This window comes from Macrobrachium nipponense, chromosome 15, assembly GCF_015104395.2.
Source record: "Macrobrachium nipponense isolate FS-2020 chromosome 15, ASM1510439v2, whole genome shotgun sequence".
In the NCBI taxonomy this organism is placed as follows: Eukaryota; Metazoa; Arthropoda; class Malacostraca; order Decapoda; family Palaemonidae; genus Macrobrachium; species Macrobrachium nipponense.
The window spans coordinates 3860921-3880151 of NC_087208.1; the positions used below are offsets into that span (position 1 = coordinate 3860921).

Sequence of the window (19231 nt, forward strand, 5' to 3'; positions counted from 1 at the left end):
TGAAAATAACTAGAGCATCATTGGTCCAACTGATTACTAATGAACACTTACAGATTATATACAGAGAGGTGAACGGTTTCTCTCATATTAATACTTATGTCTCTTAGGCTTGTCGGTTTCATACTCAATTTCAAACTTCTCTATGTTTTCATCCAAAATTTGTGGTGGTCTATTACGGCCCCTGAAGAGATCTCTGTATTTTCCAACACCAAGACGCTCCCTTTTTATTTTCTTTTCCCTCTTATACCATGATGGAAGAGTGTTGTCTATTGGTAAAGCAGAAGGAAACTGAAGCACAGGTGGGTCTCCCTCTAGAGGATTTATCTTTGCAAGACGTTGAAGAAGAATCTCTTTATTGAGTTCCTTTGGGTGTTTATATCTATCCATGTACCTGGAAATTGAGAAAACAATGTTAGACAAGCCCTTTCAATAGTCCACTGGTTCCACTAAAGTATTAATATTTTTAAAAATTAATCACTATAAAATTTACTTACCTTTTTTTTAACCAACATAAAAACACAATGAACTTACTCATTGAAAGGCTTTTTTAACTGGAAAATACTTCTCTGCTGTTATATATGGAGGGGGAAAATCATACTCATAAATAGGTTCACGCATATCTGTAAAAGCGAAAAAAAAAGTCCTGAATTACAAAAGGTATTACAAATAATTGTTTTTACAATTAAACAATTTTAAGTTATTGATTTACAAAGACTCATCTTATTTCTTACCTAGATTGACTGTAATAATTAAAATAAAGCACTAAACTCAATTATACAAATAAACAATAAAGCATTAAACTTAAATATACAAATAACAGAGTGCTGCATGGTTTGGTTAATACGAATAATGCAGGTGCTACAACAAGCTTTTTCAAGCATCTCTCTTATTCAAAGCTTTAACATTTTTCATTGTCTTTTACTTTCCATCGATTCCCTTTTCTCTCTTCTTAACTATTTTACTTTCTTTAAATCTTCAATCTTTGTTTACTCTCTTAACTAGTTTTTCTTTCTTTCCTTAAATCTCCAGCTGAAAACCTTTATGGATAGTCAACAGAATATAAACCCAAGAGGACTCCAAAGGAAAATCAGCCTGCATAGACAGCTCATTCCTTGGAAAAGGTGATGAATAATTTTGAGAAATTAAAAAAAAAGACTAAGACACCTGCACTCAGGAGCCATTAGCAGAAAGCAGGAAAGAACTTGCCTCTAGCTTAAACATCTGGAGTTAACAAGATTCCAAAACTCCACTTAGCAAACTATTCAACAATGCAATGTACCCAAAATAAATCTCCTAGCAAACCGAGTAGTACTGTTAAACCTGATACTACTTGAAAATGACACTGCAGCAGCAGCCTGCCTAGTGTTGCGAGCAAAAACAGGTAGGTTAGGTAATGAAGAAAGTAGAAAATGTTTGTCATTGTAGCAAATTTTTTTTCAAGAAACAATGAACTAATTTTACGTCTATGTCACAAGTCAATGTTAAGAGTTAGCAACACAAACTTGACTAGTATTATAACATAACTCTGCAAGAGTTTTACATGAGAGTAAGCACCCAATGATCACACTGTAGATCAGTACTTCAAAGAAGGAAGAATAGTGTTAAATTATCATAGGTTCATCATGAAAATCCAAAAACATTTCTGAAAAATACCAATTTTTCAAGAAACAGAGGAAGCAATATTATGTACTCCATGCTTTCCAAAAGTCAATTTCTAATCAAAAGTTACACCTAAAACCTTAACAGTCACTGAAATTTAAAGCAGAGACTAAAGTGTTCTAGATTGACCAATTATTATACTACTTTGAGTTTTAGAAGGGATAAGCTTTATGCCCCAAATCCTACTCCACCCATGAATACATACCAGATCTCTATTCAAAGGCACAGAGAAGGAACAACAGCTGGCATATGCATCAATTTGTCTCCAAACCTTGATACACATCACTAATGTAGATAATAAATAGCTAAGGCCCAAGGACACTACCTTAGGAGCACCTGAAATGACATCCATAATGCTATTGTAATGGCCCTCAATGCAGGCCCTTTGGGTTCTGCATATTAAACATCAATTTAAATAGTAAAAAACATCCACATTCCTAGTAATCATAGTTTTCATGATTCAAAAAGCCAACGGCTGCTTTAAAATGTAAATGCACCATGTGTGCCTATGCACCACTCATCAAGAGACCAGCATCAAGGGCACTCTGCACAAGATGGTACACATTGACAAAAGTGCATCACAAGTACCAAGGTCTTTACAAAACCCCAACCTCTAATGCAATGTTGGTGGCAGGTTATTGCCTTAACCAAACTTTCAAAGATGCTTAGAGAGCAGCTTCTCAAAAACCTTAGATAAAACAAGGATAACAGAAATTGGTGCACAAAAACAGATTTAGCACCTTACTTAATCAAAACAGAAGGAAAACTTGCAAGATTTAGCACCTTACTTAATCAAAACAGAAGGAAAACTTGCAAGATTTAGCACCTTACTTAATCAAAACAGAAGGAAAACTTGCAAGATTTAGCACCTTACTTAATCATAATAAAAGGAAAACTTCAAAGTCCAGCTGACTTTTTGAAAACTGTAGCAATCTTAGGGCAAAGAAATCAATCTTAAAAAAAAAAAAAAAAAAAAAAAAAAAATCCTGGAGGGTCTATGCTGATGAACTGTCCAGTAACAGAAGCAAAGTTGACTTCTCTGAATCTGAGGGCTTTTGGCTCTGGATAGCATGACTGCCTCCTGTTTAATTAAGGCAATAAACAACAGTTCCATCCGCTCCTACAAAGGAAGGCATGCTACAATCAACTCCACAGTATTGGGTAGACCACCATTTATGGTCATTACCACTGGGGAATAAGATCTGCAAACCTCATAATTAAGTCTCTCACAGACTACCTGAACTTGATTTCTAAGCTCAGTGAAATTACACCCTCAAACTTTGCCTTTCCTGTCAAGATGATCTATCATATGCCTTTATAGGTTTAATAAAGACCTAATGCAGAGCCCTCTACTTCTCTCTGTAACTCTCCATTTACCCTTGTGTAAAGAAATATCTGTTAATTGTACCAATCCCTTTCATAAAGCCCAACTACTGTGTTCCATCTTAACCTCCTGTCTCAGTCTTCCACCTATAATTCTTTCAAATATTTTCAAGGTATGGCCCATTAATTCCTCTGTAGTTCTCACAACTTTGTACATCTCTTCCCTTTACAAATCTTTGTTAGTTCATGCAGTATATAAATTTTCATATTTGTTATTGGGATACTTAATTACTGTTAAAGATAGCTTTATCTTCATACTGATAGGCGAGTCGGCATTCAAACTGAAGGAAAGATTGAATGGCTGCCTGGAGAACTTTCTAGTAGACACCTGCTCTCCACCAGGTGTGTTTTGAATGTTTTAGGTCTTATCAGAATTCTCCTTGACAGCCCACTAAGTTGTGGGGAGGATAGTTGGGCTCTATTTAACAGTAGGTAAGCATTCAAATAAGGGATTTTGACGTAAGGAAAAATCTATTTCTGGGCAATTGGCTCGTGTCGCCAGCGAAATATCCTTTAATCTATTATTTCTAGGGTAAATGTACTAACACATACCAGAGAATAAATAAAATAAAGAAAAAGGTCAGTACAACTGACTCGCTCACCCTCCAGGAGGGTGGGTCGGTATGAACACACAGGCGAGTGAGACCACTACCACGAGCCAAAAACCAATAGAAATCTCCCACACAAAAAAAAACCAAAAATCCATGAGGAGAGCCGACCCTACAGAGTGTAGCAGCTCGTACTACTACTACTCCATCCCATGCTGCCGACTGCTGCGCCTCTGGTGGCCATCCTGAAGTTAGCAGACAATCTTGGGCGAAGGGATGGGTAGTGGGATTTCGCTGGCGACACGAGCCAATCGCCCAGAAATAGATTTTTCCTTACGTCAAAATCCCTTTTCTGGGCTCAGCTCGTGTCGCTGCGCGAAATCGTACAGAGAAATAGCACAAGATTGTAAACAAAAGTAATAAATAAATCAGAGTAGGTCTCAAATAAAAAATAATGTAAATATAAAAAAGAATATAATTGCTAAAAAGATACAAATACACAGTGATACAAAATAGAAATATGCTTAAATTACCTTAATTCTAAACATGTTTTTCTTATCATAAGGTAATTTACATATGTACACGAGGTAAATTGGCTTACATGTAACAAAATAGTATCTGTGTAAAGGCATGTATCAAAAATATCAATAGCAATTAAAGTAATCAAATGAACAAATAAACAACAATGATAATATATAAGGAATGCATATGACTTAATATACAAAACCGTAAACCATTATAAATGAGATGTATCCCCTAGCATAAAAATAAGGGGGGTAACATCATGAGATCAAAATCCATAATCATCTGTGAGTGTCCCTGGCAAAAAACTAAGGGGCACCCACTATTATCATAAAAGCAGCTAGACACCAGGTGAATGTAAATGAACACGGTAGGAATAGACGAACTGTTGGGTGAAGCAGGTAGAAAGAAAGGAGGGACTGAATCTTCTACTACAAATTAACTAGAATCAGTGGGAAACTATGTTTCCCGCTGCTACTGCTGAAAATTTCAGAGCTTCCAAGGACTTAAGGTAATGGCGTTTGAACACTGTCGGCGATTTCCATCCGGTATACTTTTTCAACTCATCGAAGTTCATGTGTTGGAAATAATTAATTGAGGTGGCTACTGCCCTAACATCATGTGCTTTCGGGAAAGAGTCAGGATTGGCTTGCTTAATAAAGTACAGGATTTGCTGCCTGATGCCTTTAATGGATAAAGTACCACCTTTTTCCCTCTTAAAGAGGGGACCCGATGAGGATGAGGAGGTCCTGGACAGAAAGGCTCGTAAGGTTGTAACTGGGCAAAGAGATACATTCTGGAAGGGGTAGTACCTTCCAAGGTTCCCACCTCATCAAAGGATCTTCATTCTTTGCTAAAAAGCTACGTTCCGGAGAAAGTAGTACTTCCCCTGTGGGAAGGAATTGAATATGATCCGGATCTCTGGATAAAGCCGACAGTTCTGAAATTCTTGCTCCTGAAGCTAAGCTTAATAAAAACAGGGTTTCCTCAAGAGCATTATAACGAGCATGTGTCATTATCGGTTTCTGAAGCCAGCTTTAGAACATCGTTTAAGAACCATGAAAACTGACGTAGGCCTTACAGAAGGTCTAAGTCTAGCACATGCCTTAGGAATAGACGAGAAGTAGGAATCCGTCAAGTCTATGTTGAACCCAAATTGAAATATCTTTTTCAAGGCTGACTTGTTTGTCGTAATCGTGCTAGCTGCTAAACCTTTTTCAAATAAGGATCTGAAGAAGGATATAGCTGAATTAACTGTTCATGATTCTGATATCAGATTCTCTCAGGAAGATTGCTAACTTTTTGACAGCAGCATCATACTGTCTCAAAGTTGAATCCCTTTTATCGGATTCCAAGAAGAGAATATTCTGAGGGTCATATTCGCATCTCTTTTTGCCGCAAACTTCATGAAATTCCATAAAGTTAGGGTTTTGAGAATCCCTGAGGAAGCGAACACAGTCTTCGTTTGTACTGACTGGGAGAGCCTGGGATTGGGTATCCGAAGAGGACGAAGGCCCAGCTCCAGAATTAGGGGATACCAATTGCTCTTCGGCCAGTCTGGGGCTACTAGAGCCACTTGACCCTTGAACGTCCTGAGTTTGTTTAAAACTTTCATAAGAAGATTCACTGGTTGGGGGAAAGACATAAATCTTCTTCCAGTTGTTCCAGTCTAGAGCCAGGGCGTCCGTGGCGTAGGCCAGAGGGTCCAGGTTGGGGGCTACATAACAGGGGAGTTTGTGATTCGCTTGAGATGCGAAGAGATCCACCTGTAGCCCTGGGACTCTTTGAAGGAATCCATTGGAACGAACTGTTGTCCAGTGACCATTCCGACTCTAGGGGTACTGATCGGGATAACGCGTCTGCTATGACGTTTCTCACTCCCGCTATGTGAGTGGAGGAGAGATGCCAACTGAACTTGTCTGCCAGGGAGAAGATGGCTACCATCACATGATTTAGATGACGTGACTTGGAGCCTCCTCTGTTTATACAATGTACTACCACTGCGCTGTCCAGAACTAGCTTTATGTGGGAGTACTTTGGTGGGCGCAATCTTTTTAGAGTCAAGAACACTGCCATTGCCTCCAGTACGTTTATATGGAACTGACTGAAACTGAGGTGGACCAAGTTTCCTTGAACCTTTTGGACCTGGGAATACCCTCCCCAGCCGCTTAAGGACGCGTCTGTGTGGATGGTAATCCCTGGTTGGGGAGGGAACTGAAGAAGGTACTGACACTGACAAATTCTTGACTTTCGCCCACGGCCGAAGACGATTCTTTAGAATCAGAGGGACTGAGGATAGTTTGTCCTGGACCTGACATTTGCTCGTGAGCGCCAGATTCTGGTTAGGTCCTTCAGTTTGGCTTTCATTAAGACGTTCGTCACTGATGCAAACTGGAGAGAACCCAGGATCCTCTCCTGAGCTCTCCTTGACGCCAGTTTGTGGCTTAGAAATTGTTTGACTGACTTCGCTATTTCTTTCCTTTTGGTTGATGGAATCGACAGAGTATGGGAGGATAGATTCCATTGAATGCCCAGCCACTGAAAGACTGACTCTGGAGTGAGTCTTGACTTGGTCCTGTTTATCTTGAAGCCTAGATATTCCAGGAACTGAATCACTTTCAGTGTGGCTCTGTTGCATTCCTCGACTGTTGAAGCCAGATCAACCAATCGTCGAGATACGCTACTAACCATAATCCCTTGTGATCTGAGTTGTTGCAACTACTGCTTCCGCTAGTTTCACGTGAACACCCTGGGTGCCACGTTGAATCCGAAGGGAACTACCTTGAAGGAGAATGCCTGGTCTCCTATCTTGAAACCCAGATACGGACGGAAGTGTCTTGCAATAGGGATATGATAGTAGGCGTCTGTAAGATCGATAGAGGTGGTGACGGCCCCACGGGGAAGTAAGGTCCGCACCTGTGAATCGTGAGCATCTTGAACTTGTCGCAGCGGATGGCTAAGTTTAAGCGGGACAAGTCTAAGAATTACCCTTCTTTTTTGTGAGCCTTTCTTGGCACGCTGAACAAGCGACCTTGAAATTTTAATCTCTTGACTCTCGCTATAGCTCCTTTCTGAAGGAGGTCCTCTGCGTACTCTGTCAATTCTTTGGAAGGAAGTTGACGGAAAGGTCTGATGGAGGTGGGTTCGTCAACCAGCTCCAACCCACCGGCCTTTTGACACTATGCTCTGAGCCCATTCGCTGAAGTTCCACCGGTGGCGAAAGTGAAACAGCCTCCCTCCTACCTGAAGTTCTTCATTGGATCTGGTAACCGCCTCGGCCGGTCCTCTGAATTGGCTTTCCCCCCTGTTAAAGGGGCCTCCGATCCTCTCCCACGAAAGGAACGCTTACCTCTGCCTCCCTTACCCGAGCGGTCATACTTCTGTGAAGCTTGACTCTCGAAGGCTTGATTGTAAGCTGGAGAGATGGCGTAGAGGTGGAGGGCTGAGGCTGAGGGGATATCACATAAATTGGCTGTGATTGAGCCTTAGAGGTGGAAGGTTGGGCTGTTTGCACTAAGGGCACCGCTGGAACTTGCTGAGGAAAGCGTGGCTGCTTTTTCTGGTAAGGGTGAAACGCCTAGGTTTCTTCTGTCCCTTACCTTTAGGAGTTAGGTCTTGTCTCCTCTTAGCTGTAAGGCCCCAACGGTCCTTAAGGCTCTGGTTCAGCTCGTAGCCTCTGACTGGACTTCCTTCACCATAGCTTCTGGGAAGAGATCTGCTCCCCAGATGTTAGACGAGAGTAACCTATTCGGCTCATGTCGAATGGTTGCCTCTTGTAGGGACATGCTTCTCCTACAATTCATTCTAGCAGTGGCAAACTCAAACATATCCGACTGTACCGTTTGAGTCAGGGCTTTGGTCATGAGCTTAAAAAGCGGCTCTGAGCCATAAGCTATGGTTGCTACCTCGGACATAGCCATAGAGTTAATTGATCTGGCTAGTCGCGATTTCGCGTCAAATTCAGCCTGAATAAGGCTATCTGGGAGCCTGGGTAGCTTTTCACCAAACTGCTCCATAGCACAGTCCGGTTTGAGTTTGCCAGCTGAGAAGGTGTTTGGCAAGTCCTCCCACAATTCTCCGCTGAAGGGAGCAACGGAGATGTGGGATCTGCTTCCTTTCAATTGAGGCATGGGTTCCCCCTTCTGGGCCGCTGGGATGTAGACCTCGCGATCTTTGTCAGGAACGGGAGCGGGGTACTCTCATCCATTGTGAAAATGGTAAAGGGACTCTTGAAAGGTTGTATCCTGGTATTAGAACAATCCATGTCCTCTAAACATCTGAGCCATTCTCTCTGAGCCTGGTCTCGTGAATAGAGGACTGTCTCCTTTGGTACCCTATCATCCCGAACCATGGCTGAAGCTGTAAGCCTTGCGTAGCCTATGAACGAGGCTGGAGGTCTTCCGGGAAGAACTCGAAGTCCTCTATCCTTCGAGTTCCGAATTCCGGTATGGAAATGAGACCGTCTTGGAAGGGGGCGTATGACGCTACTCTCCATGGATTGTTTCATCGAGAACGGAGGTAGCGAGTCATACGGAGGAAGCTGAGTTCCACTCGTATTGGAAAGTGGAGGAGAGGCTAGAGGGGCTTCTCTCAGTCCGGCTATAATGGAGTCTTGGGAAGTAATCCTATCCGACAGACGAGAGATCATTTGCTCCATGCTACTCTTTAAGGGACCCAACCAGGTCGCCCACCTGTTTGCAACAGGCCAGCATTGGAGTCCAAGGCCGGAGCTGCTGCGGAGGTGGATGGGTGGCTCTGAATCGGAACCAAGGGTAGCGGAACTGGTGACTCTGCCGGGGGGGTGCGAGATCTCTCTCTGGAGGATTTACTCCTCGAGACTTAGAGCCGGAGGGATAGAAGCTTTAGACCTGTCTGCTCCGGGATTCGCAGCCGGAGACTTACGTAAGGAGGATGACGCCGAAGTCGACTTCTTAGACGACGACGACGTCTTAGTCAAGGATTTCACTGCTTGACCCTTGACCTTAGGTCTAACCGAAGCGTCAGGAGGAGTATATAATTCATCACCTGTAAATCCTTGGAAGGATGGAGAGGTTGCAGGAGTAGAAGAAACAGTTACACCCAAGGGTGACCCTTGGGTGTCCACCCTACTTACTCGCACCAACAGGTCGTCTACACTTACCATAGGTTCCACATTAATATCTAAAGTCGCGACGTCCGTGGAGATATCCTGTCTTGATCAGTTAATGAGGCAGCCAGCTCGTTGTTGGATGAAGGCGATAGTAGGGGCCCGCCTCTATAGGGTTGACGTATCCTGTCGCCTTGCCTCCGGGGAAGATTAACAGCGCCAACCGCTTCTCCAAGATGTAGGGCATACCCTTGGCGGCGTTCTTCCCAAAACCGCCGACCCAGGCCCGCAGGGTTGCCAGTGCGGGTATCCTTCACTGCCGGCGCCTGGAAGAGAGGCGTAGATTAGATTTAAGTCACTTAAAACTAAAACTTAAAATATAACTTAAACGTTAGATGCCTTAAGTTAAAGTGGATGATGGAAACTAAGCACTAAAACAGAGTAAGCGGAGCAGCTACCGGAGATGGAATACTCACCCCTTCTAAAAGCTGGCTCACCAGATCGTAACATATGGTACACGTCTCATGGTACCAGACCTGGATGTCCCCAGTGCAGAGTCGCGCATGGAGCATGGGACCGGCAAACTTCGTGTCCACATGGGTCCTGAAGTGTGGCGGCGCATCCCGGATGCTCACAGTTGGTGGCCTGTAAGTGGGAAGACACATGAGTATCTTAAAGAATAACACTTACAGGCTAAAGGACAGAAGAACTCCGTTGCATGCCGGAGCTCGGAAAAAATTTGGGCATAAGCCCCCCTGCCCCGCCTGAATAGGCTATAATCCCGGAGATATCCGGTAAGACATGTAAGGGAGGAAAAGGTTTAAGGTACTTAAGATAAAACTTATAGTTAATCTAATAACGCTTAAAACCTAAAACTCAAACGAACCGGAGCAAGTCCAGTGCGTAGCGGAGTGTAGTAACTCAGCAATACGGTAAGGTTAGCAGGGAACCCACTGTATGTTCCGGTCCACTCTACCGGGTGACTAACAACTTCCCGCTGGATGCCAGGACTCCGATCAGGAAAGGAGACCTAGCAAGGTCGGGAAGAGCGAGGAGACATACAGGCTCGAGCGAACCGGAGCGACAAGGAAGCAACGGATGGGGAGAAAGGCCAGTACCCCCCATCACATCACCACCGGGCCGGACCGAGAAGCCGGAGAGGTCGCGTCCAGTCTGGGTCTGTCCCAGTCTCCCCTGGCCCCTCCGCCTGGGGGGAGAGAGGGAAGCATGCTCGGGTATGTGGACGCGAGCTGTGGGCAGACCGCCCCACCCTCCCCCGACTCTATGGAAGAGCGGGAGGAGGGGGGAAGGGGACTGGCAGCGTTCTGGGCTGTCTCGTGATCGCGTAGTGACCACGAGACGGTAAGGCAAAAATAAGACAACTAAGCCTAGGACCAACCAACTGATCAGAGAGATGCTATCGGGAAGCAACTGAACTGAAAAGCGGTAGCATAGAGACCCACTGGGCCAAAACCGACTGATCAGAGAGATGCTATAGGGAAGCAACCGAACTGATGAGCGGTAGCATAGGCTCAAGGAGCCAGGACCTAGGCTAAGCCAGACGCCTAACTAACCTAACCATAACAAAATACATGGTATATAAATAAAAGAAAGAAAACAATATAGTAGAGAAAAAAATCCAGGAGTGTACGACTAACCCGAAGGAAAGTCTACCACTCAAAGCTAGTCAGAGGCCGATACTAAGAGCCGGGACTAGGGTCTGGAAAGAAGAAGCCTACATAAGGTAAAAGACATGCATGCATGACAAAACCTGAGTAGACCCAGTACCCTAAGAAAAACGGATAATAAATATAGAGCGTACATAGATAATGGGATGTTCTAGGTATGGGAGACCGAGAACGAACCCACCACGCGGCAGAACCATGCTGCCATGCTTCCGACCCCGAGTTCGTATTTATACCTAAAAAACGGCAAATACTGACTGAGGGCCGGAAAAACCAACCAACCATAACATAAATCTGAGTACTTAACTTAGCTGCTGCAATAGCTGCACGCTCCATCATAGATAAATTCCAACGAAAAAGGGCACAAAAAACACAGAGAGAAAAATATCACGTTTGCTCGTGAGTGCTACTGAAAAGGATGACCACCAGAGGCGCAGCAGTCGGCAGCATGGGATGGAGTAGTAGTAGTACGAGCTGCTCACTCTGTGGGTCGGCTCTCCTCATGGAGGGTTTTTGTTGTGGGAGATTTCTATTGGTTTTTGGCTCGTGGTAGTGGTCTCACTCGCCTAGTGTTCATACCGACACCCTCCTGGAGGGTGAGCGAGTCAGTTGTACTGACCTTTTTCTTTATTTTATATTCTCTGGTATTGTGTTAGTACATTTACCCTAGAAATAATAGATTAAAGGATATTTGCGCGCAGCGACACGAGCTGAGCCCAGAAAATAAATTTTATTATGAAAAGTTATATTATTTTGGATGAATCTTACCAACTGTTAAAGATAGCCGATTCCCCAACCGACTTAGAGGTCTGGAAAAACCAAGCCCTATTAATAAATAATAATCCCTACTGAAAGAGGATGATGGGTAGCGAAGCTAGACAAAATCCACTCAGCCAATCGAGCTAAAAGCTTCTTGCATGAAACTCATAGCATTCTTACCTAATCTGGAATGTGCACTTCACAGCTAGAATGAATCAAAAGTGGCGTAAGGAAACCCCTGTGCCTGGGTCTGAAAGCTTTATAAAATGAGTCAACAAAAATTGGCTACCTTTATGATATCCAGGTACATTCTTATACAATATATGTACCTTCATGCTTCCAAAAATACTTAAACCCAAAATTTTAGTCTAAAAAAATTGCACTTTCTTTGGTTCAGGAAGACTTGAACTACAGGTTTTACCATTTTCGGGCATAATTCTACATACTTAAGGCCGTGAGCAACAAAAACTAAACTGCCTTTCTACTTAGCTGCATTAATCATACCCTCACATTATGAATGTTTACCTTCAATAAATGTAGAAGGTATGGAGCTTGTTCTCATAAGCTACCCTAATCAAATGCTTCACAGAAAACCTTGTGTTCTTTGACAAAATCACCCTAGGTTTCTAAAACCACAAACAAAATGTTAACTTTCCCTCTTCCAGGTTTAACCTTTGACAACGATGTCCTAGATTTCTAAAACCTTTGACAAAGATGTTCTAAGTTTCTAAAACCTTTGACAAAGACATTCTAGGTTTTCTATAACCACAAAACAAAAGGTTATTTTGCCTCTTCCAGGGTTAACCTTTAAGTAAATTTCAATTGCCCTAATAGGACAGAGGAGTATTCCCTCTTCTTCCCCACCAAAGAGATCAAATTGAAATTTGTAGTTCAGAAAAACTTGGCCTTAACATTATTCTCAGTGCTATGGCAAAAAGCTAAAATTAGCATTCCTTTAAAACAGCCTCAAGTAAAGTGCTTGAAATTAAATAAACTTACTCTATAAACTGCCTATTGTACTCACTAAAAGAGTAAATACTTCAATGGAACACATCCCTTTGATCCAAAAGGATCTGCAAATAAAAATTGTTCAAACTAAACTGTGGTCTGAAATTCTAATAACTGGGGTTTGACCACATAAGACAACAACTAACACTCTTCCTTGATACAAAATTCAAACTGTGTCACAAACATTTTAAGCTAACACCACAACCACACTAAGCTGGAGCCTCATCCTCAGCTTTGTGCAGCAGAGTATGAGAAAACTATGAAATGCACCTAATTGGAGTAGAAAGTTTGGGTTCTTGTTCTTCAAATACTGAAATATAACCAAGACCTATTCTATACAAGGCCCCTTTCCTCCACTAAACGAGGATAAAGCACAATGCTCAAGCAAACTCTGACACACCAAAGGAGATTCCTTCGATTCAAGCTGCTCTTCCACTAGAGGTGACAACTGGCGACAGCAGGTGGCAGCAGTAAACTACCAACAATGAATCCACAACTTGATGAAAGGGAGACAGGAGGAAAACACAATCTGAAGTAATTCATCCAAGTCAACAAAAGTCAGCTGACCAAAAGAAATGGAGCACCAAAGAAAACAGAAAAAGTTGCGGGGGGAGGAGGAGGATTGATTGATTGATTTATTAATTCTTACTGGCGTCGCAACGACGAGGTAATTGACGCCGTATCATTAAAAGGAATTGCAAAGGAAAAAGTCAATTAAAATGCTATAAATATGTTTATATAAAATCTGTCAGAGAACTACAGAGAACCCAAAAACACACGAAATACCTATCTCACCTACACACCTATTTCAAATTAATTGTAAACGAAAAATACAAGCAACATAGGCACCCCGCAAACTTTCAAATTCTACAGAGTTCTGTCAAAATAAATAGATATTAAAAGTACTAAAACATTATATATGGTAATAGATGTATCAATTGGAGGTAAATTTTATGTACATAAAAATATCCTGATCTAAAAAGACTTAAAAGCAAATGATATACACTGACACATACTACACATACACAAACTAAACAAATCATTGACCAAAACTACAACTTAAATTTTTTCAAGAAGACCTGCTTCTCGAAGGTAACTAAAAAGCTTATCCTCATTAAAATCTCTGCCTATAATGGCATCTAGTTTAAGATCCATTCTTCCAACTACGTTAAAATGACGGTTCCTTGCTGATATTAAGCTGGGGCATTCTACTATTAAATGTTTTACTGTGAGGGGAACAAGACAATCCTCACAAAATGGTTCAGGGTCATTGTTCATTAAAAACCCATGAGTAATCCGTGTGTGGCCGATCCGAAACCTACATATGCAGTCTCTTTCCGACGGTTTTCTAACATATAAAGCCAGGGGGTTTGATTACATCAGTGAGTTCTCTCATTTTATTATTCTCTCTATTGTCCAATAGAATTGCCAAAACTGATTCTACAGTCTTTTTAATTTCAGGAATGTAGTCTGAACAGGGAATTGCTATACTTTTTGGATTTTTTTATGTACCTAACTTAGCCAATTCATCAGCTCGTTCACTTCCAACAATACCAACATGTGAAGGAAACACCCAGCAGAGGTTAACTACCTTCTGTTTTTGTTTTAATAAAAACAACCACTCTGTTATTTCCAGTACCACAGGGTGTACTGGATTAAAAGATGCCAAAGCTTCCAAGGCACTCTTGGAATCACTAAAAATGGTAAAATATCTCCTTCTAAAGTTACAATTTTCTTTAGGGCTGTTAAAATGCTAAAAAGTTCAGCAGTAAAAATAGAAGCACAACTTGGTAATGCACCACTAACACTACTGTCAGGGTATAACCACTCCAAACCCAACGCCTGCCTGCACTGGATTTGGAGCCATCGGTAAAGAATTGCCTTGAGTTTATCATGTTTTTTCAGCATGGCAAAGGAATTTCTGCTAAAGAATATCACCTGAACAGTCTGCCTTGCAACCAGAAAACCATTTACAATATTTCACAGAGGGCAACTTCCATGGAGGGAATCTTGACAATTTTGCTGGAATTACTTTTCCTTTTATTACATTGAGCTCCTCTAATGCACATTTTACCCTGTATCCAATAGGCTTTGGATGTGAAGCATATTTTTCATAATACAAAAATTGCCTTTTAAAAACAGTATTGTAAGCTAAGGACTCAGGAGTTCTCTGTATGCGGTACCAATATTTCAACAGGGTAAATTTTCTTATCAAATCTAAGGGCAGTTCACCTGCATCCACTAATAAACTAGATATTGGAGAGGATCTAAAGGTCCTGTTGCAATTCTAATTCCCCATGATGAACTGCATTCAAAGTATCTAATCTCCTTGTTGTAGCTGATGAGTAGATTTCTGACCCATATGCCAATTTTGAAGCAACTATTGCTTTATAAACATGTAACAAGTGCTTTCTATCAGCCCCCCAATTTGTATGACCTAAGACTTTTAAAACATCTAAGGCCTTCATGCATTTGACTTTGAGGCTCCTGAGATGAGCTTCCCATGTCAACCTGCTGTCAAAGATGAGGCCTAAAAACTTTGTTTCTTGTACACATACGTCTCTGTCCATTTAAAAACAGATCTGGGTCTGGATGAACCCCTCTGATACGTCAAAAATGCATAACAAACTGTTTTGCAGAGGAAAATTTAAAACCCTGCTCAGCTGCCCAACTGTTAACTTTATTTATTACCAACTGGAGTTTTCGCTCTGCAACAGACATTTTAGATGCAGCACACGAAATAGATAAATCATCAACGAACATTGTTGACATTACATCTTTTGGAATTTTTGAGGCTATCCCATTTATGGCTAAGGCAAACAGAGTGACACTTAACACACTTCCCTGTGGTACTCCTTCCTCTTGTTCTTTCAAATTAGACAGAGTACTACCTACTCTGACTTTAAAATAGCGGTTTCTTAAAAAGACTTAATAAAAAGTGGTAGTTCTCCCCACGCAGACCAATTTCATGCAAGACTTTCATAATTCCATGCCTCCAGGTAGTATCATAGGCGCCTTTTCTAGGTCAAAGAAAACCACCACATAATGCTGCTTGGAAGCAAATGCCTTACAAATTGCATTCTCCAAACGTATCAATACATCTGTGCAAGAATGCATACGCCGAAAGCCACACTGAGATGATGATATAATCTTCTTTGATTCTAAAAACCATACCAACCTAAAATTTACCATTTTTTTCCATAAGTTTACAAAAACAGGAAGTTAAAGCTATTGGTCTATAGCTTGTAGGGACAGATGAATCTTTCCGCTGGCTTGACAAAGGGTAAAACTGTTGCTATTTCCCAAACACTAGGGTAACCACTCTCCTTAAAATTCAATTAATAATACTTAAAATAAAAAATTTAGTTTCCTTTGAAGTATTCTTGATCATTTCATATAAAATTTCATCAGGTCCAGGTGCAGTGTTTTTAGTGTTACCAAGAGCAAATAAAAATTCCTCCATGGTAGAAGGCATATTATATGATTCAGATTTAAAATAGGTAAAATCAAGTGTTTCAGACTCTGCTAACACTCTCCCTGTAGAATGGAGAATTTTCATCCCTACTTGAGACCATTGCAAAATGTTCTGCAAAAACATTGCTTACAGCCTTTGAGTCTGTTATAAAGTCACCATTGACTTTTAAAACTGGAAGGGGACTAGGATTGTACTTTCCTGCTATTTTCTTAATAACTGTCCAGATCTTGGTCATAGGTGTTTTCCATTGGTAATTGTTGATATAAAAAGTGCCCATGATTCTCGTCTCGCATGCTTTATTTGCCATCTGAATTTGGCTCGAGCCTTTTTAAGGAGATCAAGTAGCATTCACGGCGATGTCTTCTGTACCTATTAAAAGCTGCTCTCATGGCTTTATGTCTTATTTTGCATTGAACATTCCACCATGGAACAGGCTTCCGATGCAATTTTCCACTGGTTTTTGGGATTGCCTTTTCTGCTGCAAACATAAAAATCATTGTTAAATAGAACACTGCTTCTCGTATTGTTGGCATATCTTTTGCATCTAGTTCAGTATAACTGAGTTCCTCGAAAAGGGGCCAATTTGCTTTATTGGTACACCACCTAGGCATTCTGTATACTGGCTCATATTTCTCAGTTCTGATGACAATTGGAAAATTATCACTGCCGTATAGATCTTCCAATACCTCCCAGTTGAAGTCAATGAATGTATCAGAACTGGTGATAGATAAGTCAATACATGAAAATGCACCAGTCTGAATGTGAAAATGGGTGGGTTTTTCAGTATTCAAAGGGTCATATCTGAATTTTCTATTGATGATAAGATAAGGTTTCCTCTTTGATTTGTTAAAATGTCACCCCAAAGTTTCATGTCGACCATTAAAGTCTCCCAATATCAGAAATGGTCGGGGTAGCTGTTCATAAAAAGTGTGTTAACTGTCGTTCAAGTATTGTTATTTTAGGTAGGGAGATAAATGAACAAGTTGTGTAAGTCTTTTTTAAGTGAATTTTTGACAAGCTACAGCTTGTAATTGAGTTTGCAACTGTATTTTTGAGTGAGCAATATCTCGTCTTACAAGAAGAGCACTTCCACCCGAATTTCCCTGTATAGGGAATTGGGTAGTGGAATGCAAAAACTCTTTAGGAGTAAGCATTTTGTTGTTGCTTGAGCATAGTCCTCTTGTAGTGCTAAGCATACTGGATTATAAGTATTAATCAAACATAGTAGCTCTTCATATTTGGCTGCGAAGTCCCTGGCAGTTCCATTGTAGTATAGCAGAGAAAGTACCTATTTTCTAGAGGATGATCCCCTGCCAAGATCGTTTTGTTATGTTTCTTTTCGAAGATGAAATCTGATTTTTGTGACGGACCTTTTGGTACAGTTTCCAGATGTAGAAGGAGTACTTAGAGGGTCATTTGAATGTACCAAGTGATCACTTATGATGGTATTTGAAACAGCAGTATCTTTAGTATTATCTTCGACCCTTGCAGTATCTGGTTTATCATTTTCAGCTAGTCTAATTTTATTGTCTAAACCAAGCTGAACTGAGTTTAACATTTTGTTTGCCTTAGGTTCTACATTTGTTGCTGCTGTTTTGTATGATAAGATGTGGGATACGACTCATTATTTTCCATTAATTCCGATGTTCTATGAGGGTCAGCTGAACCACAGGATGGTGAAGGTTTACTCATTTTTGTTTTGAATCACTTTTTTCTGCGGATGTATCTCCTTTCTCAAGGTGCTTGACTTTTGATTCAGGCATTGTTACAGACTCTTCACTTAAAGTCCTCTTGTTGACAAGTTTCCCAGCATCCATTTTTTCTTCTTTATCTTCATTACCACTTTTGAGATTCAATTTTCTTTTGTCTTTCCTCATTTCCTTTTACTGCATCTACAAATGACTTCTGGGTGTTGAATTTCTGCAAAGTCTTTTGTCTTGCTTCTTTAAAGGTAATGCGCTCTTGAGTCTTGATACAAAGTGCTTCTTTTTCAATGAGATACTTGATACATGATTTATGTGCTGCATTATGGTCTCCCCCACAATTAGGGCAGCATGGAGTAAGTTCACAATTCCCATGCTCTTTTCTGCCACAGTTAAAGCATATGGCTGGTTCCATTCCTTTCTTTTTTCCTACATGTTGTTATCAACCTGGCCAAACATTTGGCAATGGAAACATCTTCTGGGAGCGGGAATATACTGTCTAACTGGCAGGTGAAGCCATGCAGCTTTCAGAAATTTAGGGTCTCAAACAATCAAGGTGAGTATCAGAGTAGGTGTTGGATGTAATATTCCCAATACTTTTTTCTTGATTCGTCTCACATCAGCAAATTCTTTTCGGAGAGTGCCCTCAGAATAATGTAGGAGTTCAGTACTATACACTACTCCTTTAGACTGATTCATTGTTTTGTGAGGAGTGCATTTTGCTGTGCTTCCTTCTACAGCACTAATAGACAGTAATTTTTTCTACTTTCATCTGGTGATGAAAACTTCCACAAGCAAGCTTCCTTCACCTTGAGAGGCTATCTTTGGTTCTCTGCCAATGCATTTTACAATATCTCTATGGACATCAAATATATTCAGTTATTTTATGCTTTTGTCGAGATCAAGAGAAAGGTATTTATTATAAGTCTCAGGTTCTTGAGATCCAAGTAAAATTCCAATATCAGGATTAGCATTCTTATTTCTATTATTAAATCTGCTATTCTTTCCTCTGTTCTGAACTACATAAGGGCTTGTAGTAACAATCAAAGAATCTTTGATGTTTTCATTGGAGGAGGTTGGGGATGGCAAAGGAGGTCCTTATCCAAGCCTAAGGTTGTCAACGGTACAAAGAGTCTGGGGATCCAGGGGACAATGTACTAGACATATTATCCATGTTTATTTTTGAATTTGAAGGAAAAAAAAAAAAAAAAAAAAAAACAGAAAAAAAAAAAAAAAAAAAAAAAAAAAAGGGGGGGGGGGGGTGGGGGGGGGGGGAATATACACACACATGACAACTGCTAGGGAAGACCAACAAGGTATCACGGACTAGACAGGGTCCGACATTCTTCACCAATGGCACCACGTAGAAAGTTGCTTCTGCATTCCCCACGGTCTGCCCCATA

At 41.1% G+C, this 19231-nt stretch overlaps 1 protein-coding gene across 1 annotated transcript in view; it reads right to left on the minus strand.

Annotated features, from left to right (window-relative positions):
- Window positions 1–72: 72 nt before the first annotated feature.
- LOC135226778 (large ribosomal subunit protein mL38-like) overlaps window positions 73–19231 on the minus strand; it is a 33778-nt gene continuing 14619 nt past the window's right edge. The window contains exons 3-4 of the mRNA XM_064266481.1: window positions 532–620; window positions 73–391 (exon numbers count right to left, since the gene is read on the minus strand). Of these exons, the coding sequence (XP_064122551.1) occupies window positions 532–620 (89 nt within the window). The 3' untranslated portion in view covers window positions 73–391. The remainder of the gene's footprint in view (window positions 392–531; window positions 621–19231) is intronic.